The sequence below is a fragment of the Carettochelys insculpta genome, chromosome 15, assembly GCF_033958435.1.
Source record: "Carettochelys insculpta isolate YL-2023 chromosome 15, ASM3395843v1, whole genome shotgun sequence".
Lineage (NCBI taxonomy): Eukaryota > Metazoa > Chordata > Testudines > Carettochelyidae > Carettochelys > Carettochelys insculpta.
In genome coordinates this window covers 21,636,883-21,661,799 of record NC_134151.1, presented here as the reverse complement: position 1 = coordinate 21,661,799, position 24,917 = coordinate 21,636,883, and the positions used below count along the sequence as shown (strand labels likewise).

The 24,917-nt window shown below is 44.9% G+C and overlaps 1 protein-coding gene across 10 annotated transcripts in view; it reads left to right on the top strand.

Moving 5' to 3' along the window:
* Positions 1–24,917, top strand: part of ARHGAP26 (Rho GTPase activating protein 26) — a 544,666-nt gene that overhangs the window by 406,297 nt on the left and 113,452 nt on the right. For all 10 annotated transcript variants that reach the window (XM_075009638.1, XM_075009641.1, XM_075009639.1 and 7 more), the window contains 3 exons: positions 11,155–11,242; positions 13,682–13,740; positions 16,088–16,193. In XM_075009638.1, coding sequence (XP_074865739.1) covers positions 11,155–11,242; positions 13,682–13,740; positions 16,088–16,193 — 253 coding nt within the window. The remainder of the gene's footprint in view (positions 1–11,154; positions 11,243–13,681; positions 13,741–16,087; positions 16,194–24,917) is intronic.

Genomic DNA, 24,917 nt, shown 5'->3' with positions numbered 1-24,917 from the left:
AGTTGAACAGGATTTATTCTAGAACTGACCCTGGGGGAAAGCCACTCATTACCCTTCTCCATTCAGAAAATTTGCCATTTATTCCTACCCTTTCTTTCCTGTCTTTTAACCAACTTTCAATCCATGAAAAGATCTCCCCTCTTATCCCATGACAACCTAATTTACACAAGAGCCTTTGGTGAGGGACTTTGTCAAAAACCTTCTGGAAAGCCAAGTATACTATATCTACTGGATCTCCCTTGTCTGCATGTTTGTTAACCCCTTCAAAGAATTCTAATAGATTAGTAAGACATGATTTTCCTTTACAGAAACCATGTTGACCGTTGCCCAACAAATTATGTTCTTGTACGTGTCTGACAATTTTATTCTTTACGATTGTTTCAACTAATTTGCCTGGAACTGGCGTTAGTTTTACCATTCTGTGATTGCCAGGGTTGCTAATGGGACAGAGGCCAATCACACCTTCAAGTTATTGTTTTGAGGTCTCTGCAGACAACAACTGCCAACTTACTGACTAAATAAAACCAAACACGCTTGCCCTGCCACTTCTCTGAGGCCCTGCCCTCCCCACTTGCTTTCCCTACCACTCGGTCATTTTCACTGGACTGGGGAGGGTCCCTTTTTGACTGGATGTTTGGCTACAAACTGGATACCTGGCAACTTTTGGGCCAACTAAAGCAGACAGCATTTCATCAGTTAACTTTACACTCTGTTCATACTTGGCTCTCTGCAGTCACAAGGGCTCTTGTTTTAATGAAAGTTTATTTTAGCTTATGCAGAAGCTGAATATGTCCTATGGGCCATGTAACTACATCATACAATTGCCAGCTCGGCTCAAAAAAGCAGCAGGTGCAAGCTATTTGTTTGAATGCCCCTACTGAACGATTTCATCCGCTATGCCAGGTCCTCTGGTTTTTTTTGGGTTGTTTTGGTTTCTAACCAGGATGCATAGTGTTAAGAATTATCAGAGCCTTTGGAATTGTTTTCTCCATATGGTGGGCCAAATCACAGGCTCAGTTCCATTGTCTCAAATATATCTGTTTCTATATAAGATTCTCTGGATGTAACAGATGGCTGGATTTTGTCCTTTGTGGCTTTTTTAGTGCTGAGAGGAATCAAAGGTTTTGGTGGCCATCCAAAAGCATCATCTCCTTAATAGCTGAAGACACTCAGTCTTTGGCTTTGTGCCTCACAATGTGGTGATACTCAGTGTTTGTGTGTTGCCTGCTACATCTTCATTAGCTGCTGATGTCAGAAGAATAGTAGTGAGCCTTATGCTTGCTGGCAGGCTGGGTGCTCAGAGGTGTCACCCAAGTAGGCGTTGCAAGGTCATTATTTTAATCTCTGTTGATCCTTCAGTATTGTTATTGCCTGGCTGGGAAAGGGCATGTCTTGACCTCCTTGTATTAACAACAGACGCCAAGAGGTGTATCTTTCTTGAGATCCAGCCTTCAGACTGACACAAGCTTTCTGTGAAGGAAGAGCCAAACTGAGCTCTGCTCCCATCATGTCCCCACCACCTGTTTAGGACTTCATGTGTTTAAGGTAGAATCCACATCTTACTCAAATGTTTCCTATTCAGATCAAACCCTGATGAGCCAAGGAGCCAGGTCTTGCTTACAACTTAACGTTTCCCTTATATTTAGAAATGAATGTGTTCAGCATTAGTGATGCCCATCCGGATTAAATTGCCAGTGGCTCAGGTTTCAGAGAGCAGCGTTTGCTGTAAGCAGCACACCCCGAGAAGTGAGTGACACTTTTCTACAGAAGGCACTGTACTGCTCTGTGCTCAGAGCTGGGGAGTATTTGGGGTGGTGATTTGCACTGGCAGCAGCTGCATTAGACTCAGATACGGGACCTGCCCCACTCTTGCTGTGGGACTTGGGCAAATCGTTTGCCTTTGTGGAACCTCAGTTTCCGTACTAGTGAAACAAGGACTTCCTCTCCGTCAGGGTTCTCTTGAGGCCTAATTCTTCAACATTTGTAAAGTGTTTGTATTGCTTTAGCCCTTGCAATTAAGAATCTCCATGCCCAGCTGTTGTTGAAGTTTTGTATTGTTAAGAAATACACACGTATGTATGCAGTATAGTAATAGAACCAACATGCATATTTATTCTGTAGAGGGTCCTAAGTAAGATACGTGGAGGAGTATAATGTATTGTATGATCCTACTGATCCATGCTAGTGGATGGAAGTGTAGTCAGTAATGAGTGAAACGTTCTATAGCCTTTGGCCTTTTTAATGAGACGTGTTTATGGCTGTTAGTGAAACCATTTTAACATCACTGAAGTGGCCATTTGAATTAGTACAGGCTGAAACTCCCTTATCTGGCACTCTCTTGTCCAGCAGGACAGTAGATATTGCTAGACCAGAGAGCAGCAGCAGGACCCCAACTGGGGAACCCCAGTAGCCCTACAGCAGTCCCAGCCTCAGGAACCTGGTGTTGTAACCCTGGCAGCCCTGAATCTGGGATCTGGCTTGGTCACTGAGCCCTGCAGCTGTGGGGATCCCTATCTTGCTGGGAGAACCTAGTAATACTGCAGCAGGGAGGTGGCTGGGTCTCAGGGCCCAGCTGGCAGCCCCAGCTGTGGGGACCTCAGCAGCCATGTGGCACAAAGCAGCCTTGCAAGTGTGGGGACTTCCTGCCACACAGGGGGAAACCCAGCAGAAGTGGGGATCCCCCCTCCAGGCAGTCAGCCTGACCTCCCCTTGTTCGGGACAAGTCAGATTCCAAGGATGCCAGATGAGGGAGGTACAAGCCATACCTGGTAACATGACTGGAATCCAGAAAGCCTTGATACAGAAAGTGATGAGGAACTGAAATAACAGCACGCTGGTGGTTGGTACTGTTCGCCTTCCTCTTATGTCTCACAGAAATTAACTAAAGACATTCGGAAATTGTGGCTGCAGTACTTCTGGGAAAGATGTCATTGGCTAGCCTAATGGGCATTTCAGACACCATATGGAAGAGTCACACTCTGGGGATCAGCTGTGCCATTGCACCCAAGTGTCTTGCTGTATTTCCATCAGAGTGCTTGTTCTTTCCAGGGTTTAATCACTCTCAGTCATGTAACTTAACAGCAAGCTGAAATTGTGCGACCCCAGCTAACTTGATTCACTGTCCCATGGGAGCCGTTGAGTTGGTTGTATTCCTGAGTGGGCGAGCTCAGGATTGGAGGTGACGCCTACAGTTCCCCACAGTCACCACTGCTATTGTCTCCAAAAAATCCCAAAACACAACCCACATCCTGACTTCTGCTGATCTTGGAATCTGTTGTGTTTGGGGCTGCCTTGTTTTATTTCAGATGGCTGCCATGTGATCCTTTAAATCGTAATATCAATCTGGCCTCTTGTTCAGCTTATTCATGACAGCTCCAGTGCTGTGGAAATTCCAGGGTATGGGGAGCTTATGATTAGGCCAGACAAAACCCTAGTTAATATTCATGGAGAAGGAGCTTGCACTGGCTGGTAGGGGCATTATGGAGTGGACAAGCTGATCTCTTCCATTTTGGTTTTGATAAGGAGTTCATGAAAGAGGTTTTCATGCTTCTGCCTCCCATTATTGTTCACATTCATCTTTGCTGTGGTTGTCTATCTGCTGTGACTTCCGTAAGCCCCTGTGTAGGCACTGATACTCACAGCCTTTAACTTCTGCTTGTTTTGACCATATCAGGTTATTTTTAAGCAATAGACATGGTCTCCTTTCAAAAAGCAAGTCAGGTGGCCAGTCACACTGAAAATGATCAGGGATTTGACTGACTTGATTTAAATCCTTGTACTCCAGGTGGAGCACAGTTCATCTACAAGTCTCCTCCTCTTCACTCTGGCTCGGGACAAAACTTCTAGCTGACCCCAGGAGTTCCCCAGTTGGGCTATGTCTACCCGGTGCTGTAAGCTCACAATAAGCTACACAATTCCATAGCTTATTTTGAGTAGATTTTGAAATAGAATATTTCAGCACGTGGCACTGTCTAAAGGGTGCCACATGCAGAAATAAAGACTTATTTTGAGGCCTCCCTGTACTCTTTTGGCGGACACGGGTGCTGGAATAGCATGTGCTTAGTATCTCAAAAACTGTTTTGAGACAATGGGTGGTGCGTTGCTTAGACATGGGCAGCTATTCTGAGATACCTTCATATCCCAAAATAGTGCCTACCTTGCAGGCATAGCCTTGTTGTCTTTCAATCTCAGATCTTCTGCATGTTGTCTGAGGTCTTCCTCTTTTGCATTTTCCTTGTGGATTCCATTTGAGAGCTTGATGGACTATGCTGGATGATGGCTTTCTGAGACTGTGACCTAGCCATCCCCACTTTCTTCTGGGTGGCAAGTCACACTGAACATGAGCAGGAAGGATTGTAACAGAGAGGTAGCTGTGCTAGTCTCTATTCTAACAAAATAAAACTGTAGTAATGTAGCACTTTAAAGACTAACAAAATGATGTATTCAGTGATGAGCTTTTGTGGGACAGACCCACTTCATCATAAGAACATAAGAACAGCCATACTGAGTCAGATACTTGCTCAGGACGTTGCTGACCCTCCATCAGTCAGCACTGAGAACTATTCGTTAGAGGTCGTCCACGAGTTCGTTTACCTCTGGTCCACCATCACTGACACCCTGTCATTGAAGTCTGAGCTAAATAGGAGAATCGGAAAAGCAGCCACAACTCTGTCCAGACTCAGGGAGAGAGTGTGGAATAACATCAAGTTGTACACCCACACCAAAATGCAAGTCTACAGAGCCTGCATCCTCAGCACCCTCTTTTACGGCAGCGAGTCTTGGACCCTGTATGCCTGCCAGGAAAAGAGGCTCAACGTCTTCCACTTGCGCTGCCTCAGGCACATCCTTGGAATATCATGGAAGGACAGAGTGACCAACACCGCCATCCTTGAGCAAGCTGGAATCCCAACCATGCACACCCTCATCAGGCAGCGGCAGCTCCGCTGGTTTGGCCACGTCCACAGGATAAATGATGGAAGGATCCCAAAAGATATCCTGTATGGCGAGCTAGCCTCTGGCAAAAGACCTCCCGGACGCCCCCAGTTGCGCTACAAAGATGTTTGCAAGAGGGACCTCAGGGAGGTAGACATTGAGCCAGACAGTTGGGAGGAGCTGGCAGACGATCACAGCAGATGGAGGCAGGAACTATACAAGGGCCTTCACAAGGGTGAGTTGAGAATCAGAGAGCTAGCAAAGGAGAAACGAGCCCACAGAAGGCACAGTAAGGACCTGCCAGACACCCATTACACATGCAATAGATGCAGCAAGGACTGTCGCTCTCATGTGGGCCTTCACAGTCACAGTCGATGCTGCAAATGATGATCCCAAATGGAACTACAAAGGGCACAATCCATAGTCTACGTAGACTGAGGGATGCTACTACTATTACTGAGTCAGACCAAAGTCTATCAAGCCCAGTATCCTGTCTTCCAACATTGGCCAATGCCAGGTACCCCAGAGGGAATGAACAGAACAGGTAATCATCAAGTGATCAATTACCTGTCACGCATTTGCAGCCTCTGGCAAACAGAAGCTAGGAACACCCTCCTTGCCCATCCTGGCTAATAGACATTGATGGACCTAGCCTCCATGAATTTATCTTGTTCTTTTTAAAACTCTGCTATAGTTTTGGCTGTCACAATATCCTCAGGCAAGCAGTTCCACAGGTTAACTGTGCGTTGTATGAAAAAAGATTTCCTATTGTTTGTTTTAAACCTGCTGCCTATTAATTTAATTTGGTGGCCCCAGTTCTTGTTTTTGAGAAGGAGTAAATAACATTTCCTTATTCACTTTCTCCACACCAGTCATGATTTTATATACCTCTATCCTATCCTCCATTGTCTTTTTTTCCAAGCTAAAAAGTCCCAGGCTTATTAATTTCTCCTCATATGGCAGACGTTCCAAACCCCTAATAGTTTTTGTTGCCCTTTTCTGAACATTTTCCATTTCCAATGTATCTTTCTTGAGATGGGGCAACCATATTAGCACACAGTATTCCAGATGTGGACATACCATGGATTTATATGGCGGTAATATGACATTTTCTGTCTTATTATTTATTCCTTTCTTAATGATTCGCAACATTTTGTTAGCTTTTTTGACTGCCACTGCACACTGAGTGGATGTTTTCAGAGAATTATGCACAGTGACTCCAAGATCTCTTTCTTGAGTGGCAACAGCTAAGTGAGACCCCATCATTTTATATGTATAGTTGGGATTATATTTGTAGTGTATGCACTAATGTGCATTACTTTGCATTTATCAACATTCATCAGATCAATAGCATTTCCAGTACAGGAAGGATTATGTTTAATTGTGTGATGGCTATGTGACCCATACTTGATTTTTCTTATTAAAACAGAATGTTTTCAATGTTCATCATTTTCACTATCCTTTTTGATGTTTTATTCCTTAAAACAAAAACATTGCCATTAAGGAAATCCTAACTTGTTCAATACGTACTTCAAAACTATAGCTTTAACCTATTGTTTAAAATTCAGGCACATATTCTACATGAGTGCAGAAAATTTAACCATAGAGTTGAATCCAGGGAATGATAAGAAGATAATCAGCTGCACTCAGCAGTATGGTGTTTGGCTTTGGTTGTCATTCTGTGCTTTGGGATTCTGTTTCCTGCAGGCTGAAAATCGAGCACTTTTTCAGTTGCATTAAAAGCAATTGCACCTTTTGCAATGGCGTCACTGAGATTAATGGAAATGCTCCTGTTGGCAAATCAGGCTCACTTTCTATTTTTGTATCTGGGTTGTGTGCATTCAGTGTCCTGAGCTTGTAATCAAGGCGTAGGTTTTATTTATAACTCTTCAATGGTCAGGAAATTAGTATAGTCCAATTCACCTACCAAGAGTTAAGAGATTGCGAATGAAAGTAGATAAATAAATTAATTCATAAATGGAATGTACCAAGCACAAAAACGGTGGAAGCATGCACCTGTGCCTGCAAAAAAAACTTATTCATGGCATTCCCCTGCTTCTCAAACAACAGCCAGGCAATGCTTTTTGATCTTTACCTGGAGGAGCTTTGATCTTCATTTGTGCAGATTGCCTACCTGCACTTTTCCCTGGGTAATCACCAATGGTGCCAATTAATGCCCTTGTGAAGGTAGTTTTTAGTGTCATTTGGTTTTAATTCTCAGTGACAGTTGTCTCAGTGATCTCTGGGACATGGACAGTCGTCTGCTACGAACTGGCCTGAAGATCACTGCTCCATTCACTTACAACACTGAACAGCCATCTTTTGGGAACTGATTCTGGTAATCTTTTGGTCCCGTAGCCCTAAATTACAAAATGCTAGAAATCTGCAGGAAGAAAAAAATGGTTACTGCCTTTTTCAACAGTTACGTTACTGTAATGACATTAGGCTATTTCATCAGAGTTTCCCCACAGCAGTCATATCATTCTGCTTTAAATATTTTCTGACTACAGTGGCTTTGAAACAACCTGCGGCTTTCTGATCTGGTTGGAGGCTTACAGATCAGAGAAGAGGCAGCATGACTCCAAGTTCCTAAAAGCACAATTTCTTCTGCCGTTGTTTCAGATCTCATGTTGTGGAGGAAAACATCCTGCTAGCCAAAGCCGGGTGTTCACACTCTTCAGAACAGCTGTTTGTTTGTTTAAAAGAATTTTAAAGGGACACACACAAAGGGAGGAGTGGTCGGTGCAGAAGATTAGGGGGAGGAGAAGAAGCTCCCTCACTCCACGTATGTGGACCCTTTTGAGCTCAAAACCCATTTTGGCCTCCGTCGCTGTTGTGGTGTTGGCCAGGCCACAAAAGCTTCAGAACTAACTAGAGAATTGCCCTGGCATAGACATTGTGAAGGCAGAATAGGCTGCTCTGTGAGCACATTCACCCATAAGTGCCAAGGTAGGGAGTATGCCAGGGTCTGCAGGTGAGGAGAGTTCTGTGCACTACAAGAGCTGTAAGCAGATTAAGTGCCTAAGCTACTTTGAGAGTCATTTCAGATCCTGCAGCAGCAGCCTAGGATTAGGAGGCTGCAAAATGACTTTCAGCCCTTGACCGCTGGCCGAAATCCTTCCACCCAGTAGCAAAGTTTATATTTTGCCTCTGTAAGGGGCTTCGTAGAATTCTACCTTGTGTTTTTACACTGCCGAGGAGATAAGACTGTCTCCACGTATGGCTTCTTGCTTGAGCTGCCATGATGCTAAGTATAGCAACCTGTCTTGGGCATGATGGGGCCTGGTAAAGCTTCTCCTGAAATTGTGCATCACAGGGTTCAGAATTGCCATTTACAGCCATTCGTTGACCTATCGTGTCTGAGTGTGGCAACAGAGGCAATCAGAGAGCCAAGGATCCAGATTCCCTTTGTGTTCAGGGCCTGGTCCTGTGAGGTCTTCAGCATCTTTGCCCATGGAAAGAGCAGTCGAGGGCACTTGGCAGAACCTTGCGTGATTGGGTCCTACGCAATCAGTTTCACTGCTAATTACATTTTTTCTCCTTTCTGGGGAGTGGGAGGGTGTTGCTTAACCGGAAGCCTTGCTGGACTGTCTTGCAAACTGAGGGTAGGCTCTGTTAGTGCTAGGTGTAGCTTGCCCTAGGAGCTGCCAATGGGGAAAGAGCGTTCCTTCGGCAGAGAGGTAATAGTGGACACTGCGTTTTTGTGGGCTGGAAGAAGGCAGCCACACCCAGCTGCAGTGGCTTCCTTCCATATGTGTTGACACCAGCCAGAGGAAGATGTCTTTGTATCCTTCTTTGGCCAGAGGAAGGGGCTGGAGAGTAGCCACTTACAGTGACATGGCTAGAGAAGCCTGGGGAAAACGAACACACTGACCTAAAAGGTGAGCTGCTGGTTCTCTCTGATCTGGCCATAGTTTGCACAGCGGTTTTCTTCCCCTGTCCCACTGGTGCAATGGAGCCTCTCTCCTCCTGTGCTTCCATGGTGGTGTATGAAGGAATGCTTGTATTTGGGACTTACAAAGTTTAAAAACAGTCCTGGGGAAGGCTCAGTAGTTAGAACTTTGCGCCGCCAAGCAGGAGATGTAGGCTTCTGCTCCTAGCTCAGGCGTCTCACTTTCTGGGCTGCTAAGGGTTGAGTCCAGTGACTGCCTGAACAAGCTCCTGAGTCCAACCCAACTCTTCTTGGGCAATGATGGTGGCTGCAACATCAGCAATTAGAAGGTGAGGGGCAGAGTTAAAGCTGCATGGGACAAATGAGTGCACTGGCATGTAGAGAGCATGAGTCAATATGGGAAAGGGAACTAGTAATGTGAATACGAACACACAGCACTCAGAGACAGCCAGAAAAGTTTAATTTGTTCCCCGGTAGGCCCTGAGTATCAGAAGACTCTAACTCTTAGCATTCCAGAGAGATCAACAGGGAGGTGCAGACATTGGCAGCCCTTTCTGAAAACACAGATTGCCTGGCAGTCTCAGGACAGGCTGGCTTGGAAATGCAGTGTATTAAAATGGATGTGTTTCAGCTCTGAGAGACTTGCCTCATATTGCTATAAAAAGCCTTATTGCCTGACTGTTATTTGAGTCTTTTTAACTCTGTAATGTTACGTAACATTTGGTTGGTTGAAGGCCTGGCATAGGCAAAGGCTGAATAGCTGGTTTACTAGATGTGGTTCATGCAATGGCTTTGCGCATGTAAAACTTGCCAATTTCTGCTCACTTTGAGCCAGGCTCTGTCTTTTGTTGTCATGGTGTTCAAGCTGGATTGCCCCTAGCATTAAGAGATTTGCAATTAGGTTTGACATATCTCCAGAGCTTGCTCATGTTGTGGAAGTGCAGAAGTTTTTGTAAATCTCTGCATCTGACTCCAGGGATGGGGAAGGATGAATCAGACATTTAAAAAATCTCTAAGAATGCCAAGGAACAATCTGCTGTGAAGAGGATGTAGGACACGAATAGAATGACATCAAGAGGCCAAAGGTGGAAAAACAAACCAAAGTATGATTCTTGTAAGCCAATAACCCACCCAGCGCATGCTGACTTCCCAGACTCACTGCTGTGCAATATTTAAAAATAGATTTTTGGTATTTCTCATCATTGATATAAATAAAATAATCAAGAATACCCCATTTTTTTCAATAGAGTTTTTACCTATAGAGGAAACTGATCATGTGTAAGCTTCCATGCTGTCAAATTTTGCCAGCAGGGCCCCTGAGGAGGTTTGTGGATGTTTCTGCCTTTGCAAGCCAATGGGAACTTTATGGCCTGAGTTTTTTCCCTTCACCTTCTAGCAGCAAATGTCGGGCTGGCAAAAGCAGTCCTCTGGCAGCACATTTCTAGAGTAGTAAGCTGGGGTTTACAAGGTCAAGTGACAAAATGGTTAATTTGCTGAGGTGCTGCTGTGCCAGTATCCTGCTATGTAGTACTGTGTGTGACAACTTTGTTTTCTTCTGCTGCTCCAGCTGCAGAATCAAGTGGCTGAAGCATGTGTGTAATTTTTCCCCCTCAATTGCCATGAGGGCTGGGTTTACTTGTTGTTCTGCCCTCGGCAATCATGCAAATGTCTACCTTTCTCAGCCCACAGTATCACATGCACACAGGGAATCAATGACGTATTGCCCTTGTTATTTTACTGCCCTAGGCCCTTGCCTGCTTTAATTGTGTGATACAGCTAGCGCTGGTCTCTAGTGGTCGGTGTTCCCCCTCGCTAATTTGTACCGCTGTCATTACTTATCAGTCATTTAGGAATGCTTTGCTGCAAGTGCCCTTATCGCTCTTGTTATTTTGTTGTGTTATTTATAATACAACTGTGCCCCAAAGTCTAAATTAAACAGTGTGTATTCAGTCTGTCTGCCTCTGTCTGATGTTTGTTCTGCTCCCATTAATGCAGTACCTGAGCACAGCAGTGTCTTGAAACTTTTTTTCTTTTTAAATCATGCTTGAAACAAAACCACTGATCTCATCACCTAGGAGTGAGGCGCTCCTCTTCATTTTGCTTTTGAGCAGGTACAAATGAGTCCTAGTGCCCAGCCTGTGGTCACTCTCTTTATCTATATCCATGTGAGCAGGAACAGCTCTCAAAGAGTCTATTGGTGGTGGTGATTTGGAGAGACTATTGAGAATCTTCCTTCAGAGCTAACCCTACAGTAGTAACTTTGGAGGTGACTGTGTTCTGTAATGTGTTCTCTTTAGGCCACTCATTCTTTCATTGCCTTTCTCCTCTAGATCCCAAAGCAGCCTCTGAAACAGAAACAGAGATCTGTGAAGAGTGGGAGATAAAGACGATTACCAGTGCATTGAAAACTTATTTGAGGTAGGGGAGAAATGTGTGCTAAGTGTCTCCACAGGAACATTCTGCAAACCCACCTTCTGGCCAAGTTTCTTGACAAGAGAAAGTTTTTAAAACAGTTAAGGAAGAAAATGCTTCTAAAGACTCCACATGGGCTTTTCTACTGAACCCCATGCATGCTTGAGCTGGACTTTGAGAGCTTACTGAATACTCTGTAGATGCTCATGTGGTATAGACATAGGCCGTGTCTACACTACAGAGTTTTGTCAACAAAACTGGGCTTTTGTCAACAAAACTCAGGGAGCATCTACACACAAAAGGTGTTTTGTTGACAGTCTTGACAAAACAGAGAACTTTGCCCAACAGTGGTGTTATCCCTCTCCACGTTGAGTGATGATGCTTCTGTCGACAGAGTTCAATTTGCAAAAGTGCAGTGTAGATGCTCCAGGACCCATTTGTCGATAGAGAGGGCTTCCAGTTCACTGGGCAGCCCTGTTTGCAGAGCTTCCAGTCAGCCGTTCTGCTGCGAGAGGGCCAGACAGTCTGGCAGCTCTCTGTCAACAGAGCAGATTCTCTTTCGATCTGCTTCTATGTGCAGATGCAATCTGTTGACGGAAGTTCTGCTGGTAGATCTCTTCTGACAGTGACTTCTGTTGACAGATTGCTGTAGTGAAGATGTAGCAGTAATGTATAAAAGCTCATTCTTATGCTTCTCACTGTTCAGCCTGTCTCTTGATTCAGCCTTTTCCCTATAACCAAAGACACAATGCATTCCAGTATCCTGCTCTCTGACGGATCTGTTCTCCTGATGGTTTAGTGCAGGGGTTGGCAACCAAAATAGCAAGAAATACCATTTTACCCCCAAATTTGGTAAAAACTCAATAATTCAAGAGCCACAATGCATGTTAATAGGAGACAGTCCTTAATAAATAATACTTTTTGTAACCCCTATTTCAAGAACAGCGCAGACAATGATTTATAATGTGATACGTGTTTACTGCAGGACGTCCACAAACTTTGTACATATTCTATTTCCTCACACTTTACATGTGTATGTTTGTACTACTGTCGTACTGACTGGACTCCTGAAGCCATGCTAATTATGCCAGTTTTACTTCTCATTTAATTCCGGGTTTTTTTTCTTAAAAATGTGTGTTGCCCTTAACAGCAGGAATGCCGCAAGTTTTAACTTTTCAAAATCAAGACGTTATTAGCAACATGATCAAAACACAGATCCAGTATCATATCCGACAATGCACTGCATGTATTAAAGGGGGAATTATCCAATCTTTCGAGATCAAATATTGTCAGTACTTTTTTTCTGCCAACATAGGAGACGAATGTAGTTAGGTTGATCCATCTCAACCTAGTCACAAAGCCACAACATAAGTTTTTTGGGTTTTTTTTCATGAATGGCAATCTTGCCCCTGAGAGTTTCTGAACTGTTAGCAGAGGAAGAAGGTGTATAGGAAAGACTGAGAATGTGAGAAACAGGACTGGAATAGCAGGCCATTTCACAGGTCAGGACTGAGGGATATGTGCAAATCTATACACCTCACTTTTTTGAGGAACATATCAGAGATTTACAGTGCAGTATTGTGGTCCATTTTAAGATCTGTATGGAGTGAATTAGCACAGTACAGGTTGAATCCTTCCAGTCTGGTACTCTTGGGATATGACTGATGCCGAATGAGAGAATTTGCTGAACCACAGAAGATCAGTATTGTCTAGCAGCATTAGCAATACTTCTGGTGCTTGCTGGGCTCTTAGAAGACATTTAAGTGTAAATTAGAGCTAAATAACAGCACAGAACGCTGGGAGCCAGGACTGGTGGCTGTGAACAGGTTTTATGGGACCACAGAAAGCTTGGCCACTCCCATGATTAAGTGGTCATCCGGTTAACTAAAATCATGCCCGATTGTGGATGTTGCGAAATGCAAGAGTGCCAGACTAGAGAAGTTCCACTTGTACTTTCATGTGCCATCCATAGCTTTAACCAGTGTCATCAGTCCCTCATTTTCATCAGCACCAAAATTTACACAAGATTTCCCTCAAAATATGTGCTGAGACTTCCAAGGCACAGAAGTGGGTGGATGTGGAAATGATGATTGTTAAAATTGTAGAGCTGTTTTCTGTGACGTATTTTAGGGTTAAGTTGCTCTAATATTTCAGTTTTTACACACACAGTCTCAAGAATACACACACACGCACATTTGGTCTGTGTTACTCCTTTTATATATCTTGGTAATTCTGCCATTGTGCTTGTTTCAGTTAAAGGGAGGACAGGAAGAATAAAACTGTCTCCTCTGTACGTTGTTTTTTGTGATGAGTGGAATCTAGTTAGGAGAGTTGACATTGCTTAGCTGTACCCTTAATGATTTCAGAATGATTTATGGTAACAGCAAACTTCAAGCTGAATTTCAGTGGTTATTTACTGTGTATGTATTGCTGTTCCTCTTCCAGAATGCTCCCTGGGCCACTCATGATGTACCAGTTTCAAAGGAGCTTCATCAAAGCAGCAAGTAAGTTTGTGCATGTGTGCCTGTCACAACTTTCTAAAGACAAAAATTCCTTTGCGGGAAACGCAATGTAACTGCTACTCCAGCACTCTCCCACTGCCTACTCCTCAGGAGTTCAGACTTTGGTAAATGCCATAAAGCAGACTCAGAATTAAGATACAAGGGCCATGTTGTTGTGGGACGTAGTCTGGAGGAAAATGAGTCTAGATGCTGGTGGGTGGGAAGTGGAAGGAAAAACATACTTGTATGCAGGTGGGTTATTGGAGTTCTTATGAATTGGTTTTTTCAGTCTCAAGGTTGGGAAAGCGTAGCGGTGTATGGATGGAAGGGATGACTAAATAAACCTCGGCCAACCTGACGGGGGTGTGTCTAATTTGTTTTTAAGAACTCCAGTGATGATGATGGGATGTAACCATCACCCTGATGCCTTCTGCTGGTCCAGAATGGCCTCTCCTGGCGGTGTCTCACTCTCTGTTACCTGTTTGTTTTCCACTACCTTCCATACTAATACCATCTCCTTTCTAAGCCATGCTGCTCTTCCCTCAGGGTACTGCCCTGTGGCAGTGCCCCATGCTCTGGGGTCCTCCCCTCCTAGGGAATCCCAAGCCCCTATCCTCATTGTGCCTCAGTGACTCACCGCCACTTGTCACCTAACTGCGTACCTCAGAGGCATCAGTGGCAAGTGTTTGTGGACCTGATGCCTCTCCTGCACTGGTTGCCTCCCTGCAGCCCTAGCGCCCTCAGGCCCAGCAGCTTGGAAGTGGGGCCCAGCCAGAGCTCCCCATCTTTGCTTGCCTTTCTCAAGCATTAATCTATCTCAGGAAGCCTCTGTAGCTTTCCTGGCAGCCAGGTCCCACCTGCTTCACAGCTAGAGCAAGAGCCTCCTCTCCCAGAAGCCCTATTTTTACAGTCGCACATGGTCCTTAATTAGCAGCTAATTGCCTCAGCTGCTGGCTCCACAGTCACAGCCTTCTCCCAGGGCTGCTTTTAACCCTTTCTCCTCCTGGAGCTGGGTGACCACCTCGCAACATGGAGATCCCAGGACCTTCCTGAGAAGCCTACTCAAGTGCACTGGTCAACTATCCTGACAGTTAAAAGGATTACCCTAATCTAACCTAAATCTACTGTCCTTCAGTTAAAGCCAATTACTACTTGTCCTGCTTTCAGCAGACACAGAGAGCAGTTGATCACCCTCCTTTTTATAGCAGAGCATAACCTATTTAAAGATGGTAATGAGGCTCCCTTCCTTTTTTTCCAAACTAAACATGACCCGTTTTTTTAACGATTCCTCCCAAGTCTGGTTTTCCTCTTCCTCTTGCCAGCCTCTGGGCTCTCCAATGTGTGTGTATCTTTCCTAGTGTGACACGCAGAACTGGACTTTCCAACTCAGGCCTGATCAGTACCAGCAAAGCAAGAGACTTATCCCCCATCCCTCATCAGTGGTGCAAGTGGACCAGGCTGGTCTGGTATGCCGTTCCAGCTGAAAATGCCAGGTTAGCTGGTACGGCATACTGGAGAGACTCTGTGCCAGCCATCCCCAGTCTTTCGACTGAGCTGCCTCATCTCTCTGAGCTCCATTGCTCAGGCTGAGGTCTGAGCAATGGAGCTCAGAGCACTACAGAAGCCAGAGGAGTTGCCACTGGAAAGGACCAGAACTCCCCCTTCTCCCGCACCCCACCACCCAGCCCTGTATTCAGGTATGGCTGCTCTGTGGAGGGGCAGAGCTGTGAGTTCCCCTCCTTTCCCCACTGGGAGGGGTGGCAGGGAAAGGAGCAGAACTGCCAGCAGCTCCTTGGGCTGCTGTACCATCCCCGGTCCTTTCCCTCAACCCCACACTTAAGGTAAGATCAGGGAGGGGAAGAGCATAGAAGTCTTTGGCTGGGGGCAAGGTGGAGTCGCATGGGGAGGTCATGTGACCCCCCCCCCCAGCTGGTATGCCTTCCCTTCTTGTACAGGTGAGAAATTGCGTTTACTTGCACCACTGCCTGCCATGGTTTAAATCTAGTGCTTGCCTGTTAATGCACCCCAGAGTGATATCTTTATTTGCAACTGCACCATACACATCTGTTGGCTCCTATTAACCCTGTGATCTGCAATAATCCCCAGATCCTTTTCCCCAGTACCTCGCTAGTTATATCCCTCTTTTGTAGTTGTGCATTGGATTTTCCTCCCTCTAAGCGCTTCACACGTGCGTATATTGAATTTTTTCTTGAACCATTTCCCTCCTAGCTCTGTTCAAGAAACCCTGTATCTGTGATCGAATCTCTCTGTCCTGATAGGGGTGTGTTAGTGTTAAAAATAGATGGGGGGAAGCAGGTAGCAGGTGACAAACTCTTTTTTCCCAATATAGAACTGGAGAATCAGGAATCCAGAATCTCAGAGATCCACAACCTTGTTCATCGACTCCCAGAAAAAAACAGACAGATGCTGCAGATGCTCATGAACCACTTGGCAAAGTAAGTCCATGCTTTGATTTGCTTGTGATTTTCACCATCTAAAATGTTAATAGTCCTAGAAAACGTTCTTGTGTATGTGGCCTTGAGTCAGCTCTGACTGCATAACAGTAACTGTAAACCTATGTGTGAAAAAAGCATTAATGCCAAAAAGGACACAGGGGAGATGCATTTGGAAGGAAATCCAAACTTTTTGCACATGTGATGCTTCATTCTTCATTAACTACTTCATTGTTGTGTGCTTGTTTCAGATATTGCCAGACAGAATGCAGTCACTGTGCTTATGGAACTGTGTCATAGCTTACAATGGCATGTTGATAGGAGATGGTTGTACAGGGGTTACATTGGCAGGGCCAGAATGATAGAGGTTAAAATAGGGTGACCATCATCCCATTTTCACCAGGACAGCCCAGTCTTTTAGGCAGGCGTCCCGTCTTCTTTTAACCTAAAAGCTAATTGTCCCGTATATCCATTCCCCTGCTGAGCTGCCCTTTCTCCAAGTCAGCACAGCTGCAAGTGAAATCAATCAGGAGCTGGGTGGACAGCACATGCATGTACTGACCAGCCAATACAGGCAGCGGCAGGAGAGGGAGTCGGGGGCCCTGCCACAGAGGTAAGGCAGGGTATGCCGGGGGCTAGGGTAGTGTGGTTTGTCCCTACTCTAAGATTTTCAGGGGGACCTGGTGCCCCAGCAGAGTTGGGCAGCCCCTCCATGGGGGCAGATGCCCCAACAGCTGGAAGACCAACGTGGGAAGGTAGCCCAATTCCCTCTGCAGGACAGCATTCTGTGTAACCCCACACCACCCCAACCTGGGCGGCAGCTGCCTCCTCAGTCAGGGAGCCGCCATAGGCACCAAGCTGTCCCGTGGGACGGCAGCACCATTGCTGGCACCCCAAGGTATGGGGCGGCCACAGAGTTCTCCTGAAGGGTAGCAGCCCCATTGCGGCATTTGGAGGCATGGGGCAGCCAAAGAGTTATCTGCAAGGCCACAGCCCCATTCCCGGTGCCCAGAGGTGTGAGGCAGCTGGGGAGGTTCCCAGTGGGGTGGCAGTCGCAGTGCTGGTGCCTGGAGCTGTGGGGCAGCCAGGAGCTGCAGCTGCCCCCTGCAGTCAGGGAGTCACCTCCCCACCCGCAAGGCGGTGGCTCCCACAGGGCAGCCACTGCTGGAGCCATGGAGCACCCCTGCAGTATTCCCAGAGCCCAGTGGCATGGGGCAGATGGAGAACCATCCTTTCTTCTGCAACTGTGATGCGGCAGCCCTGTTCCAGCACCCTGTGGCATGGGGCAGCCAGGGAGCTGCACTTTCTTGGCATCCGCAGCCAGGGAGCTGCCCCGCACCCTTGTCTCATGCTTGACGTAGGGAAGTATGGTCACCCTAGGTAAAAAACAAATGAAACTTATAAGGAGGATCAGAGTTATCTCAGTGAAATGTTAGACTACAAATCCACATGATATGTATTGTTTCCATACAGCCTGATATATCACACAGCCAGCGTTTAGGTCGTCTTGAAATGTTTTGGGGCAGATGTTTTGGTAAAGTTTTCATTTCAGTAATAGGGCTGACCGATAATTTGCCTTCATAATTACCCTCGAGCTGATTGGCCAGTGTTCAGAGTTGTGAGACCAACACCAGAATGACTGAGCAGTTCACGTGCCAGCATCAGGGATTGGAAATCGTGCCTTTGCTATTCGTAGAGGAAAGAATAGCCAGGACTTGAGGCAGGAGTGGAATGGGTTAAGCAGGCTGTAAATAATAAGTCGGGAAAGCATAAGTTTTTTTTTTTTTTTTTTTAAAATAAAAAACAAACTTGAAATGTGCCTCCAAAAGCCTCCAGATGTTTTCTTATGAGATTGGTGTCTATTGTAGGGAATCAGAGCAAGACCATTAACAAAGCTGGTTTACATCATACTTTCAAAACCTCAGAGTCTTACAGGCTCGAGCCAAGGGCGAGGGAGCACCAACTATTTCCACCAGCCAAATATGTGCAAGGAGTTCCATGACTGCTTCAGTGCTTGGCGGGTTTTTGTTTTGGTTTGGTTTGGTTTGGTTTTTTTTGTAGTGGCGTTTGTTTTATTTAAAGGAGAACTCGTATGTATTCACTGTGGTATGTGGAGTGCAGCGTGGAGCGGGAATGGGAGAGCACAGTGGGCTTTATGCTGTTTTAGCAGAGCTTGGTTAAGAGAGAGGGAAGGGACTTGAAAACAATGACAAAAAAACCAAGGGTGGCAGAATGTGTTGTTTTTAAGGGTACAATTGCTCTGAGCAGTTTTCCCCATTGAATAGCTCATCCCAAGGGAAGGGGAGAAGTCACTATAACTAACGGCTGGTTTTGCTTTTTTTAAGGAATAGTGAGCTAAAAGGCCATGTAGAGGCACTCTTTCAATCCTAGCAAGCATTGCCTGCGTGTGCTTGCTAAGAGGAATAGATAGCTGTATTGTTTTGCTTATATATAAGAAGGTATCAGTTGTGGCTGGAGTCACCCTCTCCGTTATGCCTGAGACACAATCAGGTTATATCAGGGGAAGGCAAAATATGGCCCATGGGCTGCATCTGGCCTGCCAAACATTTGGATCTGGCCCAGCGAGACCCTTCAGCAACCTCCATGGCTGCCACAGTAGCCAGCTGCTGGGGCCAGTGTGTGTCTCTGCATGGCATGTGCCCCTTGGGAGGGGAGGGCTCTTCACACCCTACCCCCACCCCCAGAATCCTACTACTAATAAAATGACTAATACTGTTGATACACTTGAAATGGCAATTCTTACTTTTAAAAATTAAAATCTCCCATCTGAGATGAGCATCTCGGATCTCTTAGTACGTGTGAAGTAGAGTGTTACCTAGAAAGTGCTCAAACGCTAAACTCGAGTGGCCCTTACAGAGCTGGAGTCTTAAGCCCTTGAGGTTAACACTTTGGGAGTGGCAAGTGGCACTTGAGCGTAGAATACCATTTTCTGTCCCCACCTGCTTTGTACAGAAACAGACTTCAAGCCCTGGATGAAGGTGGGTTTTGCTTTTGGGCTACGTGATCACTTAAAGTGAGAAAGGGAAGAAGTAGTTTGTTGTACTTAACTTGGGAAACCCCTCTGTAGGAGGCAGGGATAGGTTTCAGCCCATACTACTTGAACTGAACCAAAGTTTACAGCTATTCTGGCTGATGTTAGCAGGAATTTAGCAACTAGAATTTCCACCCAGGGGCCTGTAGAAGTTACAATGAGACTGACAAACTGCCTGGTCTTTGCTTCCAACCTGGTGTGAAAGAACAACCCAAACCTGAGCAAAGAACTCCAGAGTATTTTCATAAACAAAAGGTTAATGCATAAAATCTTTTCTTGGGAGTATCTTATTACTGTTTGAGATATAGGACTCTATTGTTTAATCCATCTGTTACATCTCTGATTTTTTACTCGGAGGGGAAAGTGTTGGGTTCTATTGTTTAAGGTAGAATAGGCTAGGCTAAGGGCATGTGCAGAAAATAATTTAAAAACAAAGTTCAATTAAATAGAGTATTGCAAATTTAGGTAGGATTCCAAAACCTCTGCTGCTATCTGTTTAGAGTTTGGTGGATACAGTTTAGCTGACTTTTCCAAATAAATAAAAGTAGGGTAGTACTTTAGTACTGACTTTTGACATTTTTCTTCATAGCAGTGTAGCTGGATTCTCATTTTTCTTTTGATTGTATGAAAATGTCTGTTACATAGTAGAACAAAAAAAAAGCAGTCATAGCAATTTAAAGACTAGCAAAATGTATTACTAATTATTATTAATAATTAATTATTTTGTTAGTCTTTAAAGTGCTACATGACTGCTTTTTTTTGTTTTGTTAGGATACAGACTAACGCAGCTACCGCTTTGTTACAACATTACATAGTAGGTCATTGCAGTGCTAGAATAGTACCAGGGCTGAATCTTGTGAGTTCAGAAAACACCCCTGCAATGGCTTATGTGTGGCATGAGTATAGGTTGGGGAGGTAAGGCCAATGGGGGAGGCAACAGAATAAATTAAAACAATCTCGTCTCCTACCTCTGCCCCATGGTAGTTTGTTCATTTGGGTGTCTGACACAAGGTTGTAATTTAGATACTGTACAGTTATCCCCAAAACCAAACACTGTTATACATAGAAACGCAAATAGTATTTAAATTAAAATTATTTGAAATCTGTAAAAAAAAGTTGTAACTTTTTTGACAAAACAAGATTTAAAACATTTTATGTAAAAATCAGCTGGAGTTAAGAATTCTCCTTGAAGAACCTTTATTCTTTGGCAGGTGTTCCGTATGACTTGGAATTTAAAATTCTTTATTTATATATAAACATTCTGAGGGGTTTTTTTTCTTCATTTGTGGGAGAGGGAGGGAAAGGGAAAATGAGGCAACAGTTAATGTGCTATCCTCCCCTCTTTGGTAAACTATCATAAACCAAAAGCCATCTAGCAACACGCTTTTTCCTGCAGATTTGTAAGGCTTTTTTGCAATGTAAATCCCCTTTGGGCCCTAACACCTATCGTTAGGGTTGGTCCATGCTAAGGTTTTTGCCTTAGCTTAATACTTGGCTATCCATCAAAATCAGGGGTGGGCAATAATTTTCAGAGGAGCCACTGCATGAATTTTGGCATTGTGGCAGGCTGGCTCTGGGTCCCCAGAAGGGGCAGGGCTTTGGGCAAAAAGGGTGGGACTGAGAGGCTACAGAAGGAGACAGCATATGTATGAAAGAGAAACACTTCGGGCTTGAGAGGGAGACTTCATGCTGCAGTGTATGCATGAGAGTGACTGTGTGTGTGGCATAGGCTGCATATGTGTGACAGTGACACAGTGTGTGTGTGTGCTGGCTGCTGCTGGGTACGTTTCTGAGAGAAGTCATCCTCTGTCTCTTTGAGGGAAATGTGTCCTGCTCTGTGCTGCTCAGTCACCATCAGACTGGAGAGGCTCTGCTGCATGTCTCCCTGTCATGGATCTCTGCTCTGCCCAGATGGGTGCAGGGGCAGGGGGACTCCAGCACTACCCTCTTCTCTCCATGCCCTCCTGTGCTGCACAGGTAGCAGGAGAATCCCAGCAGCAGTTCGGCTGCAGGCAGAACGAGGTGTGCAGAGGTGCAGCTGCACTTGCTGCTGGTTGTACATACACACGCTCTGCTAATTGGCTTGATAGGCCAAGGAGAAATGCTTGGTGGGTTGGATCTGGCCCCTGGGTGTGATTTCACCCACCCCTGGTCTAAATGAATAAACAAGAGATGGTTATACTGATTTAACCCAAAAACTTTTTCTTCTGCCAGTTTAATTAAACCAGTGTGAAACAGCGTAGTCAAATCCTTTATTGCCAGGTGTCCAAGCAGCATCACTTCTCAGTCTCTGGAGCCAGATTTCACGTCTTCACCCCCATCTGCCCTTCTGGGTGTTTCTATAAGTAGTAAATGCTTTGGAGATGCAGAATGGGAAGATTTTGTGCCATTTACATTTTAGGAGTTAGAATTTTTTAGTCTCATTGATTTATTTTTATGTCTTAGAGTTTGTTGTTGTAGCTGTGTGAACCATGCTCATTAATAAATACACTGTAGTTCTGTAGTATCTTTCGGTCCAGGCTCCTGAAGTGCCCTCAATGGTGTTTCCCTTGGGACTTATGTCGCCCATTGCTGTTTGTCTTTCTGTCTCCAAATATTTCCAGTGTGTCTGAGGCAACAGACTTGCCATTTTCTCTGGGTTGGGCATCTATTTCCTTTTTCTTGTGAGAGATCAAAACAATTACATTTATTGCGTCTAAAGTATATGTACATGCATTTAGTAGGATTAAATCTCTTTAATCATTTACAGCAGCAGCCTGGCCAATGGGGGCTTGCTCCCTGTGCTGTCGGTACAATAGCGTTTTCTGGTTTTCATGTTCTAACCAGCATGGGAGTTCTCGTTGTCTGGAGCACAGATTGTTCTCAGCTTTACTTTCCATTGGCTCTGCAAGACAGCAACTCTCAGATGTCAGGCAAGAGTGGAAGTTACACAGATCTTTCCACATTATGGCTTGCTTACTTGTATGTGTGAGGTTGTGAAAGAATGAAAGAAGGTAGGTGTACAGGGTGTGCAATAAAACTAATTACAAACACTTTTATCCAGGTCTCAAATAATTTTCTTGCTAAAGGGTTGTTGGCAAGAAAGTCCTTCAGGGCCATGTGCCCAGGTATAATATAGCTTTTGCTGTGTAGTCATATCTTTGGCCTGGGTAGTATATATGTGCTTTGTGAAATTGGGGAAAGGCTTTTTTTCCCTGATCGTGCAACAAACAGTTAGGCTTTTTCTCCTTAGCGTGGTGGGTCTGATTTCACCTCATGTCTGCTGTGACTGTTCAATTGTTGGATTTAAACACTATTTGCAGAAATACATTCTTGAATAGGATAGTCAGGAAATTTCTTGACTCTAGAATTTCCATACATTTTTCTTCCCAATCTGGTGGTGTAGCGCTCCATCTGTCCCATTCTAGCAATGGAAGGATGAAGAGCATGCTGGAGGAGCCTGCATAAACCTCCTGCAATTAGAGAGAGACTTATACAGAGCCAATCAAAGGGTGGTTTGCTCAGCAGCCCTGATATAAGGAGCTGCTCAGCAGAGCAGAGGACAGCTGGGTCCTTACCAGCGAAGAGTAATGAATGGTTCCCTGGGAAAAGCACCTTAGATGGAGCAGTGCTGGGCAGGGCCAGGAGAGCTGAAGAGAAGCTTCAGCCTGATACCTTCCAGGCTGTGGGCCTTTGATACGAGGGGTGCGAAGATAAAAGGGTCATGGGGCAGTGGCCCAGGGAGCCTGAGGAGTTAAAGGTAGTGAAAGAGGGCAGGACAAGGCTGTCATCAGCAGGTGTATCAGTTGAGGAGTACTGATATCTCTGGAACGGGAAGAATGGAGTGGTGGGCAGTGCTGGAGGGTAGCATCCTGAAGAGGACACTGTGATCTAGGGGACAGCATGGGTCCATGGAGACATGCTGGAAAGCAGAACAGACAACAGAGAAGACACCAGCCAGAAGGCAGCACATCCATAAACTGAGCTAACTCCCACCATGGCCTGCAAGAGGCGCTGCGGTGGTGAGTGGGCTCCTCAGCGACTGGACAAAAGAAAACAAGCCCACTCTCTGAACCTTACATGGAAAATGTTGTCTCTTTTCCACTGAAGTGGGAAACTTTTTAATTTTGCCAGATACTCCTGTCCTAGTCCTTTGGACATTACAGCCCTGGACAGAGATCTGGACTTGCTAATGTTCTTGATTAACTCATAGGAGAAATCTTAGGTTATGGTCTTCTCAGTGCTTACTTCCACTGCAGAATAAGAGTCACCTGATTAGAAATGATTCCAATTCAGATATATGTGAAGCATAGAACAGTAGACCTGAAAGGGACCTCAAGAAGTCATTGAGTCCAGTCCCCTGCCCTCGCAGCAGGACCAAGCACGTAAAACATTCTTGATAGATGTCTATCTAACCTTTTCTTAAATATCTCCAGTGATGGAGATTCCACAACCTCTGTAGGCAATTTATTCCAATGTTTAACCACCCTGACAGTTAGGAAGTTTTTCCTAATGTCCAACTTAAAACTCCCTTGCTTCAGTTTAAGCCCATTGCTTCTTGTGCTATCCTCAGAGGCCAAGGAGAGCAATTTTTCTCCCTCCTTGTGACATTCTGTTAGGTATTTGAAACCTGCTATCATGTCCCCTCTCAGTTTTCTCTTTTCTAAACTAATCAAGCCCAGTTCTTTCAGTCTTCCCTCATAACTCATGTTCTGTAGACCTTTAATACAACTCTTTGAACTGCTTCAGTATTGTTTGGTTCTGTGTCAGTCTGGGTGATCGGAATGGTAGTCAGCAGGTATATCAGGAACTTGTTTTTGTCCCTGTCTCATAATAGAAGAATGAGAGAGATAACACAAGGGAATTGAAAGACAACACATTTAAAGCTGATACCAAGAATTAATTTTCTCACAGTAAATACTTGGACTGTAGAACTCATTGCCATAGGATAACATTGAAGAGTGAGTAGCACATTCCAAAAAGGACTTATACAAAAAAACAATGTTCAGTATTTTTGCAATAAATAGTCTAATAATTTAGAAGGTATATGAAAGCTTATGCTTCAGAACTTAAGCAGGTCTTTAACTACCAGGATTTAGGAAGAGAGTCTCTGTGAGGGCAGACTGTCCCACATCTGCTGACTGGTTGTTTTCACCTTCCTCCAAAGTATCTAGTGCACGCCACTGTTGGAGAGAAGATCCTGGATTGGATACACTATGGGGCTCATTCAGTCTGGTAATTCCTGTGTTGCTGCAGACTCAGCTGAATGCACAGGCTCTTTAAAACATGGGCCCGTTGATTGTTGACAACAGATCTCTGGTTTCTTGGAACACTCGGGCTATTGGGGTTCCCACACTGAGCAAGCTTTGATGTTGGGCATTTTTATGTGAGAAGTTTCATGTAAAAGCTCAAAACAATTAAATTTGCATCAACTGCATGAAGATCACTGAGCACGTGCAGACGCATCTGCCTTTGGTGTGAGATTATGCTCTCCTGGTGAAAGTTGCCCCATTAACTTTTGTGTTTTGCCAGGCCTTTTCCTTTGGATAGCACTATCCCAGAGTAGTTAAGTTTGTTCCCCTTCCCCAAGCTAGTTATATGACATTGTTAGTGGTTTTATTTTCTTGATTCAAGGAGATAATACTGTACACCAAAATGAATCCAGAGCATATTAAAAATGGAATGAGGAAGAGCTG